We start from the raw sequence: 13,619 nt of genomic DNA, 5'->3' as shown, positions 1-13,619 counted from the left end.
GGCTGTGTTACATATTATCTCAGGGTTGCTGCAGGTTTCAGAAAGTCATTTGCCATTGTATCGACCCCAAGAATCGAATCGTGAGGTACCAAAAGATTCCCACACCCCGTGTGAGATAAGTCTATTTAAGAAAAGTCTATTTATGTATTTTGTGAACGAGTTCTTAGAAATCCTTAAGCAAACTTTCACAACGTACAAAACGTACGTTGTCCTTTGTCATTTAGTAGTGTCATAAGGTCAATTACACCGTCTTGTAGAAAGTAGCTTAGCAGGAAACCTCTGTGGGTAAGCATGATTTGAACACAAGACCCCTCACAGAGTAGCCCACATCCTTAACCACTGAGCCATCAGGGATCCTAATCTGCACTCAACATTTCCATTTGACATGGAACTATCTAGTTGTGACAACCTGCAGAGATGGGGTGTCAGAAAACCAGAAGAAAGCAGTGCTCCCCTGTTAGCTCACTGGGTTAGTGAGCATGCTCGTTCAGACATGCTGGGGCAGTACCAGAACAGCCTGGGTTCAAATCCTAATACGAAATAGTTTATTTTAAGTTAAGGGACATTGTGTTCATGTGAGATGTGGGACTTCACCTTCACATAGTTTCATGATTCTGATCTCCACAACATACCTGGGCTTTAAAGACTGGAGGCTGGTCGAGTCAAAGATGTGCATTTCAAATTCCTGTTTTATTCATCGCTCTTGTTCAATATCTTTTAAGCAACATAACGCAACACAAACAATCAAATCCGTTGTCAGGAAAAACAGTCATATCCACCACCAAATCAGAGTGGTTGGTAACAGTGTCCTAAATCCATACACAGCTGAGAAGACAGGTATTACAGGTACTGTTACATTACATGAGGTTGCAAGGCCAAATTTAGAACACACTATAAACATATTTTGATGCTAGAGGTCTTCATCAGATGACCTACAACAGCTCTCCTTAAAACCAGTGTGAGCCACAAAGAATGGCTCAATGAGACCGTTACTATGGAAACGGAAGAATAGAAGGTTTGTAAATTGTTTAGGGCGTTTGAACTCCTGTTCTGAGGCCAATCAGGACATTGTACAACCAATACCCTCTGCTGGTAAAAAATAAAATAAGTTCAACACTGTTTCATCTCAAATGTACAGAGCTTCTTGCCAAACATGAGAACATTGGTGGTCCACTTAAATCCATTGGATGGTGCTAGGCTTAATCTCCTGGTTAGCTACCACCCATCTGAGGTCATCGTGTCTCCCCGACACACAGTATTCACTTCCTGTCTGCGGGGCCGCAGTAAGTCGGCTCACGTTTGGCCATCGTCTCTGTGAACTGGCCATAACTTTCCAAGTATCTCTCTCTCTCTCTCTCTCTCTCTCTCTCTCTGTCTCTAGAAGGTGTGCTGTGATTGGTCGGCCTCTCACACAGAGGGCTCCTGCAGTACCACCTGGTCCAGCTCAGACACAAAGTGTTTGAGGTCGTTGAAGCAGCGTTCGCGTAGCTCCACGATGTTCTCCATGAGAGGCATCTGCAGCTGAGACTCCAGAGAGGCGTCCTTATCCACGAGCATCTTCACAACCATGCTGAAGGTCTCGCAGTCCTGCCTGAACACCTGCAGACACACACACACACACACTTGAATAAGACAATGTGTTCAGAAAAAGAGTTACATAAGGCAGCATGCGAGAGCCAAAATGCCCAGTCTGTCAGGAAGCAACAAGAAGCGTTGCTGCACAGGCCTGCCCTGGAACAGGAGTTCCTCTGCTGAGCTAGACGTCTCATACATCATCTGTCCTCCACAGCTAACGTGGGAGCACTCCCCGTGTGTCGGGACATTCCAGAGGTCATGGGGTCAGCTAAACAGTCAGCAAGCCAGACTGATGTGAGAAGGAGAGGCCCAGAACAGCCATCCATCTAGCTCTGGAGGAAGCACTTATCGCAGCTCAGCACCACGCAGTTAGGTGTGCTGGGAAAGTATTTCCTAAAGCGGGCTGAACTTCCTGTTTACTTCCCCCTACTTCCCGTTGCCCCTCCCCTGTTTACCCAATCACAAACAATGGCAAGCTGTTGACCTCTGAGGGGAGGGGACCACGAAGGTTATGAGGTGGTGATTGGTTGAGGTTTTTGTGTGTGTGTGTGTGCGAGGCAGTTAGAAGCACACGGCTAGTGATAGTGTGCAGTGGGAGATGAGATGGCTAGACCAGATTGAGGGCAAAGCTAAACATCTGGCCTGTGCAGAGAGCACTTCAGAGGTGGTATTGGGAGAGCAAACCAGAGTCAACTACCCTCTGTGTGTGTGTGTGTGTGTATGCGTGAGTGTGTGTGTGAGAAAACACTGGGCGTGCGAGTGAGTGAGAGAAAAGGTCTAAAATTGCAAGATGCACTGTCGACAGTTTAGCAGCACCGGGCTCTGAGGCGCAGCTCCGTGTGAGGGCCCAGTGGGCCCACGGCAGAGTTGTCTCAGGTTTAATGGGTCCAGTAAAGCAGCAGTAGGCCCGATGGTGCTGGCATGGCCTTCATTAGAGCACTGGGGGAAGCCTGGAGCAGTGATCCTTAAACTGAGAGGGGGCGTGGCTATGGAGCAGGGCCAGGGGAACCAGAGAGCCAGAGCGTGTGCGGTGAAACGTTCCTCACCTTCTCTATCTCGTGAGCTTTGGCAGCGATGGCCTGAGCTCGTCTCTCCTTGAAATCCTCCAAGACCTTGTGGCTCTCATCCAGAGCGCCCAGGCCCTCGTTATGCTCTCCGTCCAGCACATGAGCCTCATCCTGGGGTTCAGACAAGACCCAAAGACGGACACACACGCACAGAGAACATGGGTCAGACAGAAGCAAAAAGAATCATCTTTTCCCTTAGCTTACCATGTTGCACAAATACCGACGACCATTCGTGAAGAGAAATCACGGGAGACCAGATTGTTGAAGCAAAGGTCGGGTCTTGTAGGTGGACATCAAGGATCAGACCACATACCCATGATATAGATGGATAACCCGGCAGTATAACCTGGCTCAGTCCACTAGAGTCTGGGCTGATGTCACACCACAGAGCCTGGAGCATCGACTGGGCTCAATGTGTCAGAGGGAGAAATGGGACCAACATGGACCACTGCATCTAGACTCTTCCATTCTCCTGCCTCTTTGTCTAATTCCACCTCCTCCATCCATGCTTGCAGATCATCTCCATCTTTCTCTCCCCGGCTCTAGTGGGCTGGGCCAGGACAGAGGAGCCGCTCACGCTTGACTGACTGTGCTCATGGATGGAGGAAACCAAGCACAGGCTTCATATCTTATCACATCCCCTCTTAGATGGCCACGAAAGAAGACAAAACGAGAGAAAAGAGTTAGAGGGGTTGAGAGGCCAAGAGTGTCTTAAAATACAAACACGGCTCGTAAACCCCATCCAATTATCCCCTGTTCCATTTCCCCTGAAGTCGTGTGTTTGAGACGTGGAGGAGAGAGAGGGAGAGATCAGGAGGAGAGAGGGAGAGAGCGGGGTGATCTTGACCATGACTCACAAGAACAACATCGCTCTCGGTCCAAGGGAGGAAACGTTCATGACTCAATATCTGTCTCCACCTCATTAGACACAGAGCAGCCTCTCAGCCTTGGAGGAGCAAGACAGTCTCCTACTTTCTCACTTTCTGGACCGGGCCACAGACAGTGGAGGGGTGGGGGGGTGCTGGACTGGTCCACAGACAGTGGAGGGGTGGGGGGGTGCTGGACTGGTCCACAGACAGTGGAGGGGTGGGGGGGTGCTGGACTGGTCCACAGACAGTGGAGGGGTGCTGGACTGGTCCACAGACAGTGGAGGGGTGGGGGGGTGCTGGACTGGTCCACAGACAGTGGAGGGGTGGGGGGGTGCTGGACTGGTCCACAGACAGTGGAGGGGTGGGGATTCTGATTCGAACCGCCGTCTCCTGGGATGTTAGGCTGCCCTGGGGATCTGGTGGATTTACAGCCCAAGATGTGAAGCTGTTGGGGCACCGTCTAATGAAGCTCAGATCAGCTTCCCTACTGATGACGGCTTGTGTGGCCCAAAACATCATGATCCGGAGATAGTATATAAAGTTATAATGCAAAGAGTTGCATGCTTCATGCTATTTCTCCTGGCTTTACAGCCCGATACCTCACACACCCTTTCAGACCAGGGTCCTGCCCATGTGACCTGTGGGCGTGACCTGTAGACACACCCTTTCAGACCAGGGTCCTGCCCATGTGACCTGTGGGCGTGACCTGTAGACACACCCTTTCAGACCAGGGTCCTGCCCATGTGACCTGTAGACACACCCTTTCAGACCAGGGTCCTGCCCATGTGACCTGTAGACACACCCTTTCAGACCAGGGTCCTGCCCATGTGACCTGTAGACACACCCTTTCAGACCAGGGTCCTGCCCATGTGACCTGTAGACACACCCTTTCAGACCAGGGTCCTGCCCATGTGACCTGTGGGCGTGACCTGTAGGCACACCCACAGGCCCTGCCGCGCTGACGTGTGTGTTGGATCGTAGAGGGCGAGACCGTTAGAACGAGCCCTTTCATCTTGACCCTGTGACCTGTCTGAGCTGACCAGATCTAACACGGGGGGGGGGGTGCGTGTAGCGCGCGCACGTGTCTGTAAGAAGAGGCCAGGGTGAAAGGAGACTCTCTAAAAGCATTTTTCATCACAGCAGTCGACTGGAGGGGCGCTTTTTTGTTGTTTTACGACGCTCAGTAGAAAGCGCACACATTGGGGACCTGAGTGAGTGTTCCTGCTGTGTGGGAGTGTTCTCTGATCTCAGGGCTACTGAACACAGGGTCGTGTTTGGGGGGCAGGCAACATGAGCCTGATCAAAAGGATGAAACGAGGAACATGCTGCAAATATTTACGAACAAACCCAGCAGCAGACACTTTGATGAAGTTGGGATTGCACCGACGTTGCGGAAGCATCTGGAAGTGTTTAAGAGATGCTTCAACTTTTTCGTGTCGAAAAAGGCCTTTGTTTTGTGCGAGACGGCATGTGTGTCTTCCTACATGCATACGTGTGTGTGTGTAGCGTCAGACAGTACTCACCTTGGAGGTGGACGCTGTGCTTTGAGGTGAACCATCTCTGGACGCACTGACAGAAAGGCCTGCCGGTCTGTCTTTGTCTGCAGGAGAGAAGAGAGACAGACAGGGAGTGGAGAGATGAGGGAGAGAGGAGAGAGACAAGGGGGGATGGAGAGAAGCGAGGTGAGGGAGAGAAGAGCGAGACAGATGAGAGGACAGGATGTGTGTGCTTCTACAGACCTGGTAGGCAGTCTGATGACTAACTCTACCAGCTGTTCTGGTCACCTCACATAGGGTATTCTACTCTACACAGTACTCTACTCGCCAGGTATTCTACTCTAGACAGTACTCTACTCGCCAGCTATTCTACTCTAGACAGTACTCTACTCACCAGGTATTCTACTCTACACAGTACTCTACTCGCCAGGTATTCTACTCTAGACAGTACTCTACTCGCCAGCTATTCTACTCTAGACAGTACTCTACTCGCCAGCTATTCTACTCTAGACAGTACTCTACTCACCAGGTATTCTACTCTAGACAGTACTCTACTCGCCAGGTATTCTACTCTAGACAGTACTCTACTCACCAGGTATTCTACTCCAGACAGTACTCTACTCACCAGGTATTCTACTCCAGACAGTACTCTACTCACCAGGTATTCTACTCCAGACAGTACTCTACTCACCAGGTATTCTACTCCAGACAGTACTCTACTCGCCAGGTATTCTACTCCAGACAGTACTCTACTCACCAGGTATTCTACTCCAGACAGTACTCTACTCACCAGGTATTCTACTCCAGACAGTACTCTACTCACCAGGTATTCTACTCTAGACAGTACTCTACTCACCAGGTATTCTACTCCAGACAGTACTCTACTCACCAGGTATTCTACTCCAGACAGTACTCTACTCACCAGGTATTCTACTCTAGACAGTACTCTACTCACCAGGTATTCTACTCCAGACAGTACTCTACTCACCAGGTATTCTACTCTAGACAGTACTCTACTCACCAGGTATTCTACTCCAGACAGTACTCTACTCACCAGGTATTCTACTCTAGACAGTACTCTACTCACCAGGTATTCTACTCCAGACAGTACTCTACTCACCAGGTATTCTACTCTAGACAGTACTCTACTCGCCAGGTATTCTACTCCAGACAGTACTCTACTCGCCTGGTATTCTACTCTAGACAGTACTCTACTCACCAGGTATTCTACTCTAGACAGTACTCTACTCACCAGGTATTCTACTCTAGACAGTTCTCTACTCACCAGGTATTCTACTCCAGACAGTACTCTACTCACCAGGTATTCTACTCTAGACAGTACTCTACTCACCAGGTATTCTACTCTAGACAGTACTCTACTCACCAGGTATTCTACCCTAGACAGTACTCTACTCACCAGGTATTCTACTCCAGACAGTACTCTACTCACCAGGTATTCTACTCCAGACAGTACTCTACTCACCAGGTATTCTACTCTAGACAGTACTCTACTCACCAGGTATTCTACTCTAGACAGTACTCTACTCACCAGGTATTCTACTCTAGACAGTACTCTACTCACCAGGTATTCTACTCTAGACAGTACTCTACTCACCAGGTATTCTACTCTAGACAGTACTCTACTCACCAGGTATTCTACTCTAGACAGTACTCTACTCGCCAGGTATTCTACTCCAGACAGTACTCTACTCACCAGGTATTCTACTCTAGACAGTACTCTACTCACCAGGTATTCTACTCCAGACAGTACTCTACTCACCAGGTATTCTACTCTAGACAGTACTCTAATCTGAATGTCAGTATCTTCATACTGAAGGGGACCAAGCAGACCCAGTCATGTCTTTTCCACAATACCATCATGTATCCGACTACTGCTACGAGGGGGACTAGATGACATGGCACTATTATGGGATGTTTGATATATTGTGGTAGGCATGGAGATAAGGCAAAAGACAGCTAGTTATCTGTGCAACGCGTGGGTGGCTTTGGAGGGGCAGGCTGGGGTAACCCTTTATCTGCCGGTCCAGATTCTGATGTAGCACCTCAACATTGGCATTTAAGATACAGTGAGGTCAAAGGTCAGACATTGGACAAACAGATAAGAGCGTGACCACTGGGTGTCCCCTCCAGGGAGTGGTGGCTACACAGCACAACACAGAAAGCTCTACAGACAGTGTGGCCCTGCAGGTCCTGGTCTAAGACCAGCACCACCTCTTCCCAGCCCCCAGTCTGAACTAGCCAGATGGGAAATGCCGAGCTGGTCTTAGGTCAGCCACTAGAGCCGGTCCAGCTGAGAGTACAGACCCAGGAAGTCATGTCCGGCCTGCGGGGGGTACAGTGTCCCCCAGAGGAGATCTGCTCCTCCACCGTGTCCCTGGGGACAGTCCACACCTGAAACGCCAGTGACATCATCACATGGGGACGAAAGAGACAGGGAGATAGGATAGGGGGGTGGGTGGGGGGAGGGGACTAGAGAGAGACTGATTTCAGAGGCTGAGGAGAATATAGAAGGGGTACATACTCTTTCCCTGCGGGGGGTAGGCCAGCCCCTTGGCCCTGTCCGGGGAGTAGCCTCTGCTGCTGACTGAGGACCCGGAGCGACTGTGGGGGGAGGGGGGCACGTCTCTGCGCTGGGGAGAGCGCTCCCTCAGGGGGGGGAACTGCCCCTTCCTCCTGTAGGGATCTCTCTCCTCGCTGGGCGGGGGGGGGGGGGGGGAAAGAACCAGAGCATGGGTTGCTAAGTGACATTCATGACGCTGTAACACCATCCACAAAGGCACTGTGGGTAGAGAGTGTATAGGAGTGTGTGTGTACCTTCTGTCCAGGTTGAGGATGGCCTGCATCAGAGTGTCATCCCCCCCCTCTGGCACCACGGCTGACAGGGAGCGGGGGGCGGGGTACATCTGACCCCGCACGCTGGGGGGGGCTACAGCGCGGCTGCTGCTTCTGGAAGGAATCACACACACACACACAGAGTGAAGCATCAATAAAAGAGTATAGAACTTTACCTACCTACCCGTCTGGGGGAAAAGCAGAATTCAAGCTATTCAAAATGCTACCCAAGGCTTTTGCACGACCAAATACGGTCACAGGTTTGAATAGCCGTGTTGGCATTCTCAGACAGTTATAACTGCTGTAGAACAAAGCTGTTCGTCTGTGCTTCATCACTCTGAGCAGAACTGAACAGCCAGCAACAGACTGACTAAGGACAGGCATACAGGACTGTCATCGGGTCTGGGGCTTGAGAATCAAGTCTCTGAAACAGTTGGACTGCCTTTATTATACAAGTCAAGAGAAAGCACACTCCTCGGCTACAAGGAAATGTGTGTTTGTGAGTCTGAGGGGTTGTCCCAGGACAAGAGAGCATGCAGAGACAAGTCTAAGTGGGCCACGGCTGACTGTGATTAATGGTGCTGTGTAAACAATCACACACACACACACACACACACACACACACACACACACACACACACACACACACACACACACACACACACACACACACGGTACATAAAGCATAAACACGCTGCTGAACTGATCCTGGGACTTGAAGGAGCTGCTCAGAACTAAATACATGGAGCACTGCTGCCCCCTAATGGTCACTATTGTCCTTGCACCGGTGGGTCCCAATCCTGCTCCTTGAGGCCCCCTGCCCTACGTGTTCTAGATGTTTCCCTGCTCCGACACATGATTCAAATGGAGCAGCCTTATTCAGGCTTCTGCTGAGCTTGATAAAGGACCCACTGCCTTACAGTCAGTACCTAAAGATGCCATCTGACATGACACCAACAGTCCTTTGTGAATGCCTCTGTGTGTGTATGAGGGAGTCAGAAGGCTGAGCGGTTAGGGAATCGGGCTATTAACTCAGAAGGTTGCCGGTTCGATTCCTGGCTGGGACAAATGACATTGTGTCCTTGGGCAAGGCACTTTACCCTACTTGCCTCTGTACTTATTGTAAGTCGTTCTGGATAAGAGCGTCTGCTAAATGACTAAATGTAAATGTGTGGGAGTATGTTCGATTGTGTGTGTGTGTGTGTGTGTGTGTGTGTATGTACGTGTGTGTGTGTGAGTGTGCGTGTGTAGGCAAGGTGTTAAAGTTACCTAAAGTCCATGTGGCGTGTTGTGTGTGGCTCCTCTCTGGGTCCTCTGTAGAGGTATGGGTCCTCCTGCAGCCAACAGAACAGATGAAACATCCACAGAGGTCAGAGGTCACACTAGACTGAAGGACTGGGCATGGGTACATCCCATGTTTGACACTCCCAGATGACTGTATGGAGGGTAGGTCAGGTACAAACAACCATGGATGAGCTGAGATGAACCAGACCTCTCAGACTTATAAAGAGATGGGACACACGGACTGAGTCCTGCTAGGAAAAAATACCTAAACAGGGGGATTCCATTCTCGTTTAAAAGCCTCTATTCTGAGTATTTCATATTCAAGTCTGGAGAACAACTTTCGACTTACTCTTCTAGCGGGAACAGCCCTGCGCTCGGTCGGAAAATGCAGGCCATCGCCATGGTAGCCTCTCTGTTCCTCGCCATGGTAACTGCGTGGGGCGCCTCCATTGGGGTAGAAGCGGGCTGGGCTCTCGTACTCAAATGCCCGGCTATATTCCTCCTCTGGCCGACCTAAAGTCGACCTCCTCTCCGCTGCTCCAGGGCCACGAGGGTACGGCCCCTACAGAAAACAGGTTAGGATTACATGCAGGCCTTTCACTTTAACGGAATCATTGTGTTGGAAGCCGCATTACTCACAGCTCTGTCCTGTATGAAGCGTTCCTCATACACCTCACGGATGTTCCGTTCCCTCCTATATGCCACTAAGAGGAACATTCAACAGAACAATCAAGCAGTTAGCCTCCACCAAGCTCAGATTTTATTTAGATGTTTTGTTTTGATTGTGTAGGATATGAGGCGACTATAACGTATAATATAAAATGCATGCGTACACATTGTGTGTTGGATCTCTTCTTGTTTCATTTCATTGATATCCTACCCATTTCATTTTTTGAAGAGACACAGAACATCTCACTTTCTACTGATGTTCTAACTCGCTCTACGCGAATATAAAACCTTGACCAGCTTCGCAAAAGTGTGTTACTTACTTGTTGGTTCAAGAGTTTGAGAATCGTTGATGATTACCTAATCCAAATATTCAAAACGAACTGTGGAGAAAATGGAGGATTACATGTATGCAGATTATACATCAGCAGCTAAGGGTACTAAGCAGATAACAGTGTCAGACAATTAATTATATGGCTTGTGCACAGGTCCATTTCGGTATTTGTGAAAGACAGTCAACAGCAACTGATGCTGGACATGACTGGGAACCCGGTAGAAAGCAAGCAATGCGAGACTTTAAAAGAAATTTGAACATGCAACATACAACTGAAAAAAATACAAATGACATGGTGGATGTCATAACTTAAGCAAACAGCGACGTAATTAACCAGGCTAGCTTTGTATATTTTATGTGCACGTTATTTCACTTACCAAGTAGCAACAATATGCTAACTTTAAGATAGCTAGCTAGCTAGCTGTCCCTCACTGAAACGTTGTAGACAGCTGCACAGCCGTCCATGCTTTGTTCTCACAATTATGTTAAACAGACTTAGGAAACCTATATTTATCTTACACTGATACCGAATAGCAATATTAATATCACATGGCAAGTCCAAGTAAATTATGTTATAAATAAAGATTTACGATCGCAAAAGTATGACCGAATCTTCTGATCGTTGCCATTTAGTCACCTTTTCCGGTTGTTGCAGTTTGTCATTGGTCAGATAACTGTTCTACCCTTAATGCGTCATTTGACTGCGCCTATTTACTATCTTGTTTAGGTGTCCCATTTTTGCACGATTTTAAACGTTATTGAGGGGTGGCTTGCAGCAAATAGCGAATATTTAGCCCGAAGACCGATACCTCGCCAATACATGTTCGGTAGGTACTGTAAGATTAAACATAATATCTACCATTTAGCCAGCTAGTTATTTAGCTTGCTAGCTGTGGCACTTTTTGACTGTTGAAGCAATCTAGGTTAGCTATAGCTGACCAACTAAACTACATATGAGTACCATATTAGGATGTATTTTATAATTAATTCACTGTATTTTTTAGGAGTTGTACCCTTAGAGTCTCGTCAACATGAGTGGGGGTTTGGCACCAAGCAGGAGCACAGTCTATGTGTCCAACCTGCCTTTCTCTTTAACCAACAATGACTTACACAAGGTATGATATTCACACCCCACCCACTTGATAGTAAAACGATCTCCTGTGTGTCTGTGCATGTGTGTCTGTGTGTGAGAAAGCTAGAGAAATCATTATATACCTTAAGAATTGTATACCTTGATGATGGGCCATTAAAGTGTTTCCTCATTGCTTTACAGCTCTTCACAAAATATGGCAAAGTTGTAAAGTAAGTTCATTTTGGAGAGAATGCATATGTCACACAGGCTTTACAATACAGTTTTATCGTTAATTGAACTGTGGTCAAATAAAGTTTGATTCTTCCAGAGTGACCATAGTGAAGGATAAAGAAACACGCAGGAGTAAAGGCGTGGCGTTTGTTCTATTCTTGGATAAAGAGTCGGCACAGAACTGTTTTAGGTCACTAAACAACAAACAGGTATGTTATGTTTTCTAGAAAATACTTCAACATGAACGGCGTAGTCCCTTTCATCCTGGATCCGCTGGTGTATTCCTGGCTGTTACTCAGCTCCCCCTCTCTGTCTGTCCTCAGCTGTTTGGTCGCACGGTAAAAGCCAGTATCGCTGTCGACAACGGCCGCGCCACAGAGTTCATCAGGAGACGTAACTACGCAGACAAATCGAGATGCTATGAGTGCGGTGTAGGTTGCCGTGCGATAATCCTGTCTGATACCTGTCCTTCTCATCTGGTAGAATATTCGATTTGAAGATTCAGAGTTGTATCTAACACAATAGGAGTGTCAGATGTGTCAGATGGCTGAGCAGTTAGGGAATCGGGCTACATATCAGAAGGTTGCCAGTTCGATTCCTGACTGTGAAAAATGACGTTGTGTCCCTGGGAAAGGCACTTCACCATACTTGCCTCGGGGGGAATGTCCCTGTACTAAGTAAGTCTCTCTGGATAAGAGCATAGACTAAATAACAATATGACTGGGCTGTTGTGTTGTAGGATACGGGTCACCTGAGCTACGCTTGCCCCAAGAACATGCTGGGAGAACGAGATCCCCCGAAGAAGAAGGAAAAGAAGAAGAAGAAAAAGGTTGAGGAACCTGAGGAAGTGTAAGTGTAATTTACCAAAAACATGCATATAGTATAGTAATAAAGTAGACAAACCAGCAACGCTGATATGCACACACTGCTTCCCTGTGAATTTTGGACTGTTCTGTTGTTTCATACTCCTCCCACCAGTGCAGGCAGTTATATATATTTGCATATTTTGCTTTGTATCAGTCCAGAAGAGGAAAGTGAAGAGGAGGGTGAGGATCCAGCTCTGGAGAGCCTGAGTCAGGCCATCGCTTTTCAGGTCAGTTCAAATGAGATCAATGTTTGAACACACAGCATAATCACATTTGTAGGGGCCAGTAATTATTTCTTTGTGTTATTGTTTACTGTTGGGTGGTTGCGGTGTGATGGAGTCACGTGGGTATGGGCGGTGACAGTCAATTAGTGTTAAAGCTCCTGTACACCTGTGCACTTGTGGGTTTGTATGAAGGAAGAGGGGGGTGAATGGGTCACCTTACTTTTTGTTGGCCGCAAACATTTTTTTATCACAACATTTTTCCAGATCGCTGTAATTACTTTTGACTATGATTTCTGGACATTCAAATACTTCAATACTTTTCAGCAATTAAAGCCACGTCAACGTATTTCTTGGATCTCTGCTAATCTTTTCTTTGTAACAGCGTGTCAGCCTACAAAGCCAAACCCAACCTCAGCCTCTCAACGACTTTTAGTTTGTCCCATGTAGTCAACATTGATGACCTATCACAGCTACTTCTAGTGTTCCATGCCTTCCTGCCCCCCCCTGACTTCCTGTCCCCCCCCTGACTTCCTGTCCCCACATGGACCTCTTGTCCCCTCAGCAAGCTCGCATCGAGGAGGAGGAGTGTCGTAGGAAACGGACGGCCCTCGCTGCCGAGGACGCTGCTCAGGCGTCGACGTCGGACGACTCCAAGAAGCCTCGGATCAAGAAGAGCGCCTACTTCAGTGACGAGGAGGAACTGAGTGACTGAGAAGGTCTGGTCTGAGAGACTATGGCCTGCTAAAGACAGTTGACAACGCTGTAGATCTTCTTCTTTTTTTTACGAGAGGCTAAAGTGGGGTTACATGGGAATGAGAGGTTAAGAGTAAGTCCAATGTAACGGTATGTTTTTTTTGTATATTTATACATTTGTCTACCTGAGTCAGAGATTGACTCAGTTAGGGATTGACTCAGTGTCGAACTCTCCACTAAAACTTAGTTGTAAATATCATTGATGTAACTGCTCCCTGTAATTGTTGTAAATGTTTGGAAATAAAACGTTTCAACAAAAGCTTATCTCCAAGATGTTGAATAATAATATAATGGAGATCTCACTGAATGCTCTTTATTGTATTATGTTG

At 47.9% G+C, this 13,619-nt stretch overlaps 2 protein-coding genes across 3 annotated transcripts; one reads left to right on the top strand and one right to left on the bottom strand.

Annotated features, from left to right (window-relative positions):
- Positions 1 to 671: 671 nt before the first annotated feature.
- Positions 672 to 10,787, bottom strand: pphln1 (periphilin 1). 2 transcript variants are annotated; one of them, XM_084701985.1, is made up of 11 exons: positions 10,522 to 10,787; positions 10,134 to 10,193; positions 9,784 to 9,848; positions 9,494 to 9,706; positions 9,130 to 9,194; positions 7,843 to 7,974; positions 7,550 to 7,722; positions 7,333 to 7,419; positions 5,035 to 5,111; positions 2,622 to 2,753; positions 672 to 1,599 (listed from the first exon to the last, which is right to left on the bottom strand). In XM_084701985.1, coding segments are annotated over exons 2-11 (1,137 nt in total). In that variant the 5' UTR covers positions 10,135 to 10,193; positions 10,522 to 10,787; the 3' UTR covers positions 672 to 1,407. The 2 variants fall into 2 exon arrangements, with proteins under 2 accessions (XP_084558111.1, XP_084558112.1); XM_084701986.1 differs by lacking the exon at positions 7,333 to 7,419.
- A 39-nt stretch (positions 10,788 to 10,826) lies between these two features.
- Positions 10,827 to 13,549, top strand: zcrb1 (zinc finger CCHC-type and RNA binding motif 1). Its single transcript, XM_084701484.1, has 8 exons — positions 10,827 to 10,971; positions 11,149 to 11,259; positions 11,418 to 11,446; positions 11,545 to 11,656; positions 11,771 to 11,878; positions 12,187 to 12,296; positions 12,468 to 12,540; positions 13,100 to 13,549. Exons 2-8 carry the CDS (start codon positions 11,176 to 11,178, stop codon positions 13,247 to 13,249), a joined length of 666 nt encoding a protein of 221 aa, XP_084557610.1. The 5' UTR covers positions 10,827 to 10,971; positions 11,149 to 11,175; the 3' UTR covers positions 13,250 to 13,549.
- The last annotated feature ends 70 nt before the right edge of the window (positions 13,550 to 13,619 follow it).

The sequence above is a fragment of the Hypomesus nipponensis genome, chromosome 7 (genome assembly GCF_054491055.1).
Source record: "Hypomesus nipponensis isolate SF chromosome 7, ASM5449105v1, whole genome shotgun sequence".
In the NCBI taxonomy this organism is placed as follows: Eukaryota; Metazoa; Chordata; class Actinopteri; order Osmeriformes; family Osmeridae; genus Hypomesus; species Hypomesus nipponensis.
Note: the sequence above shows the minus strand (reverse complement) of the source record. Positions and strands in the feature narration are given on the sequence as shown.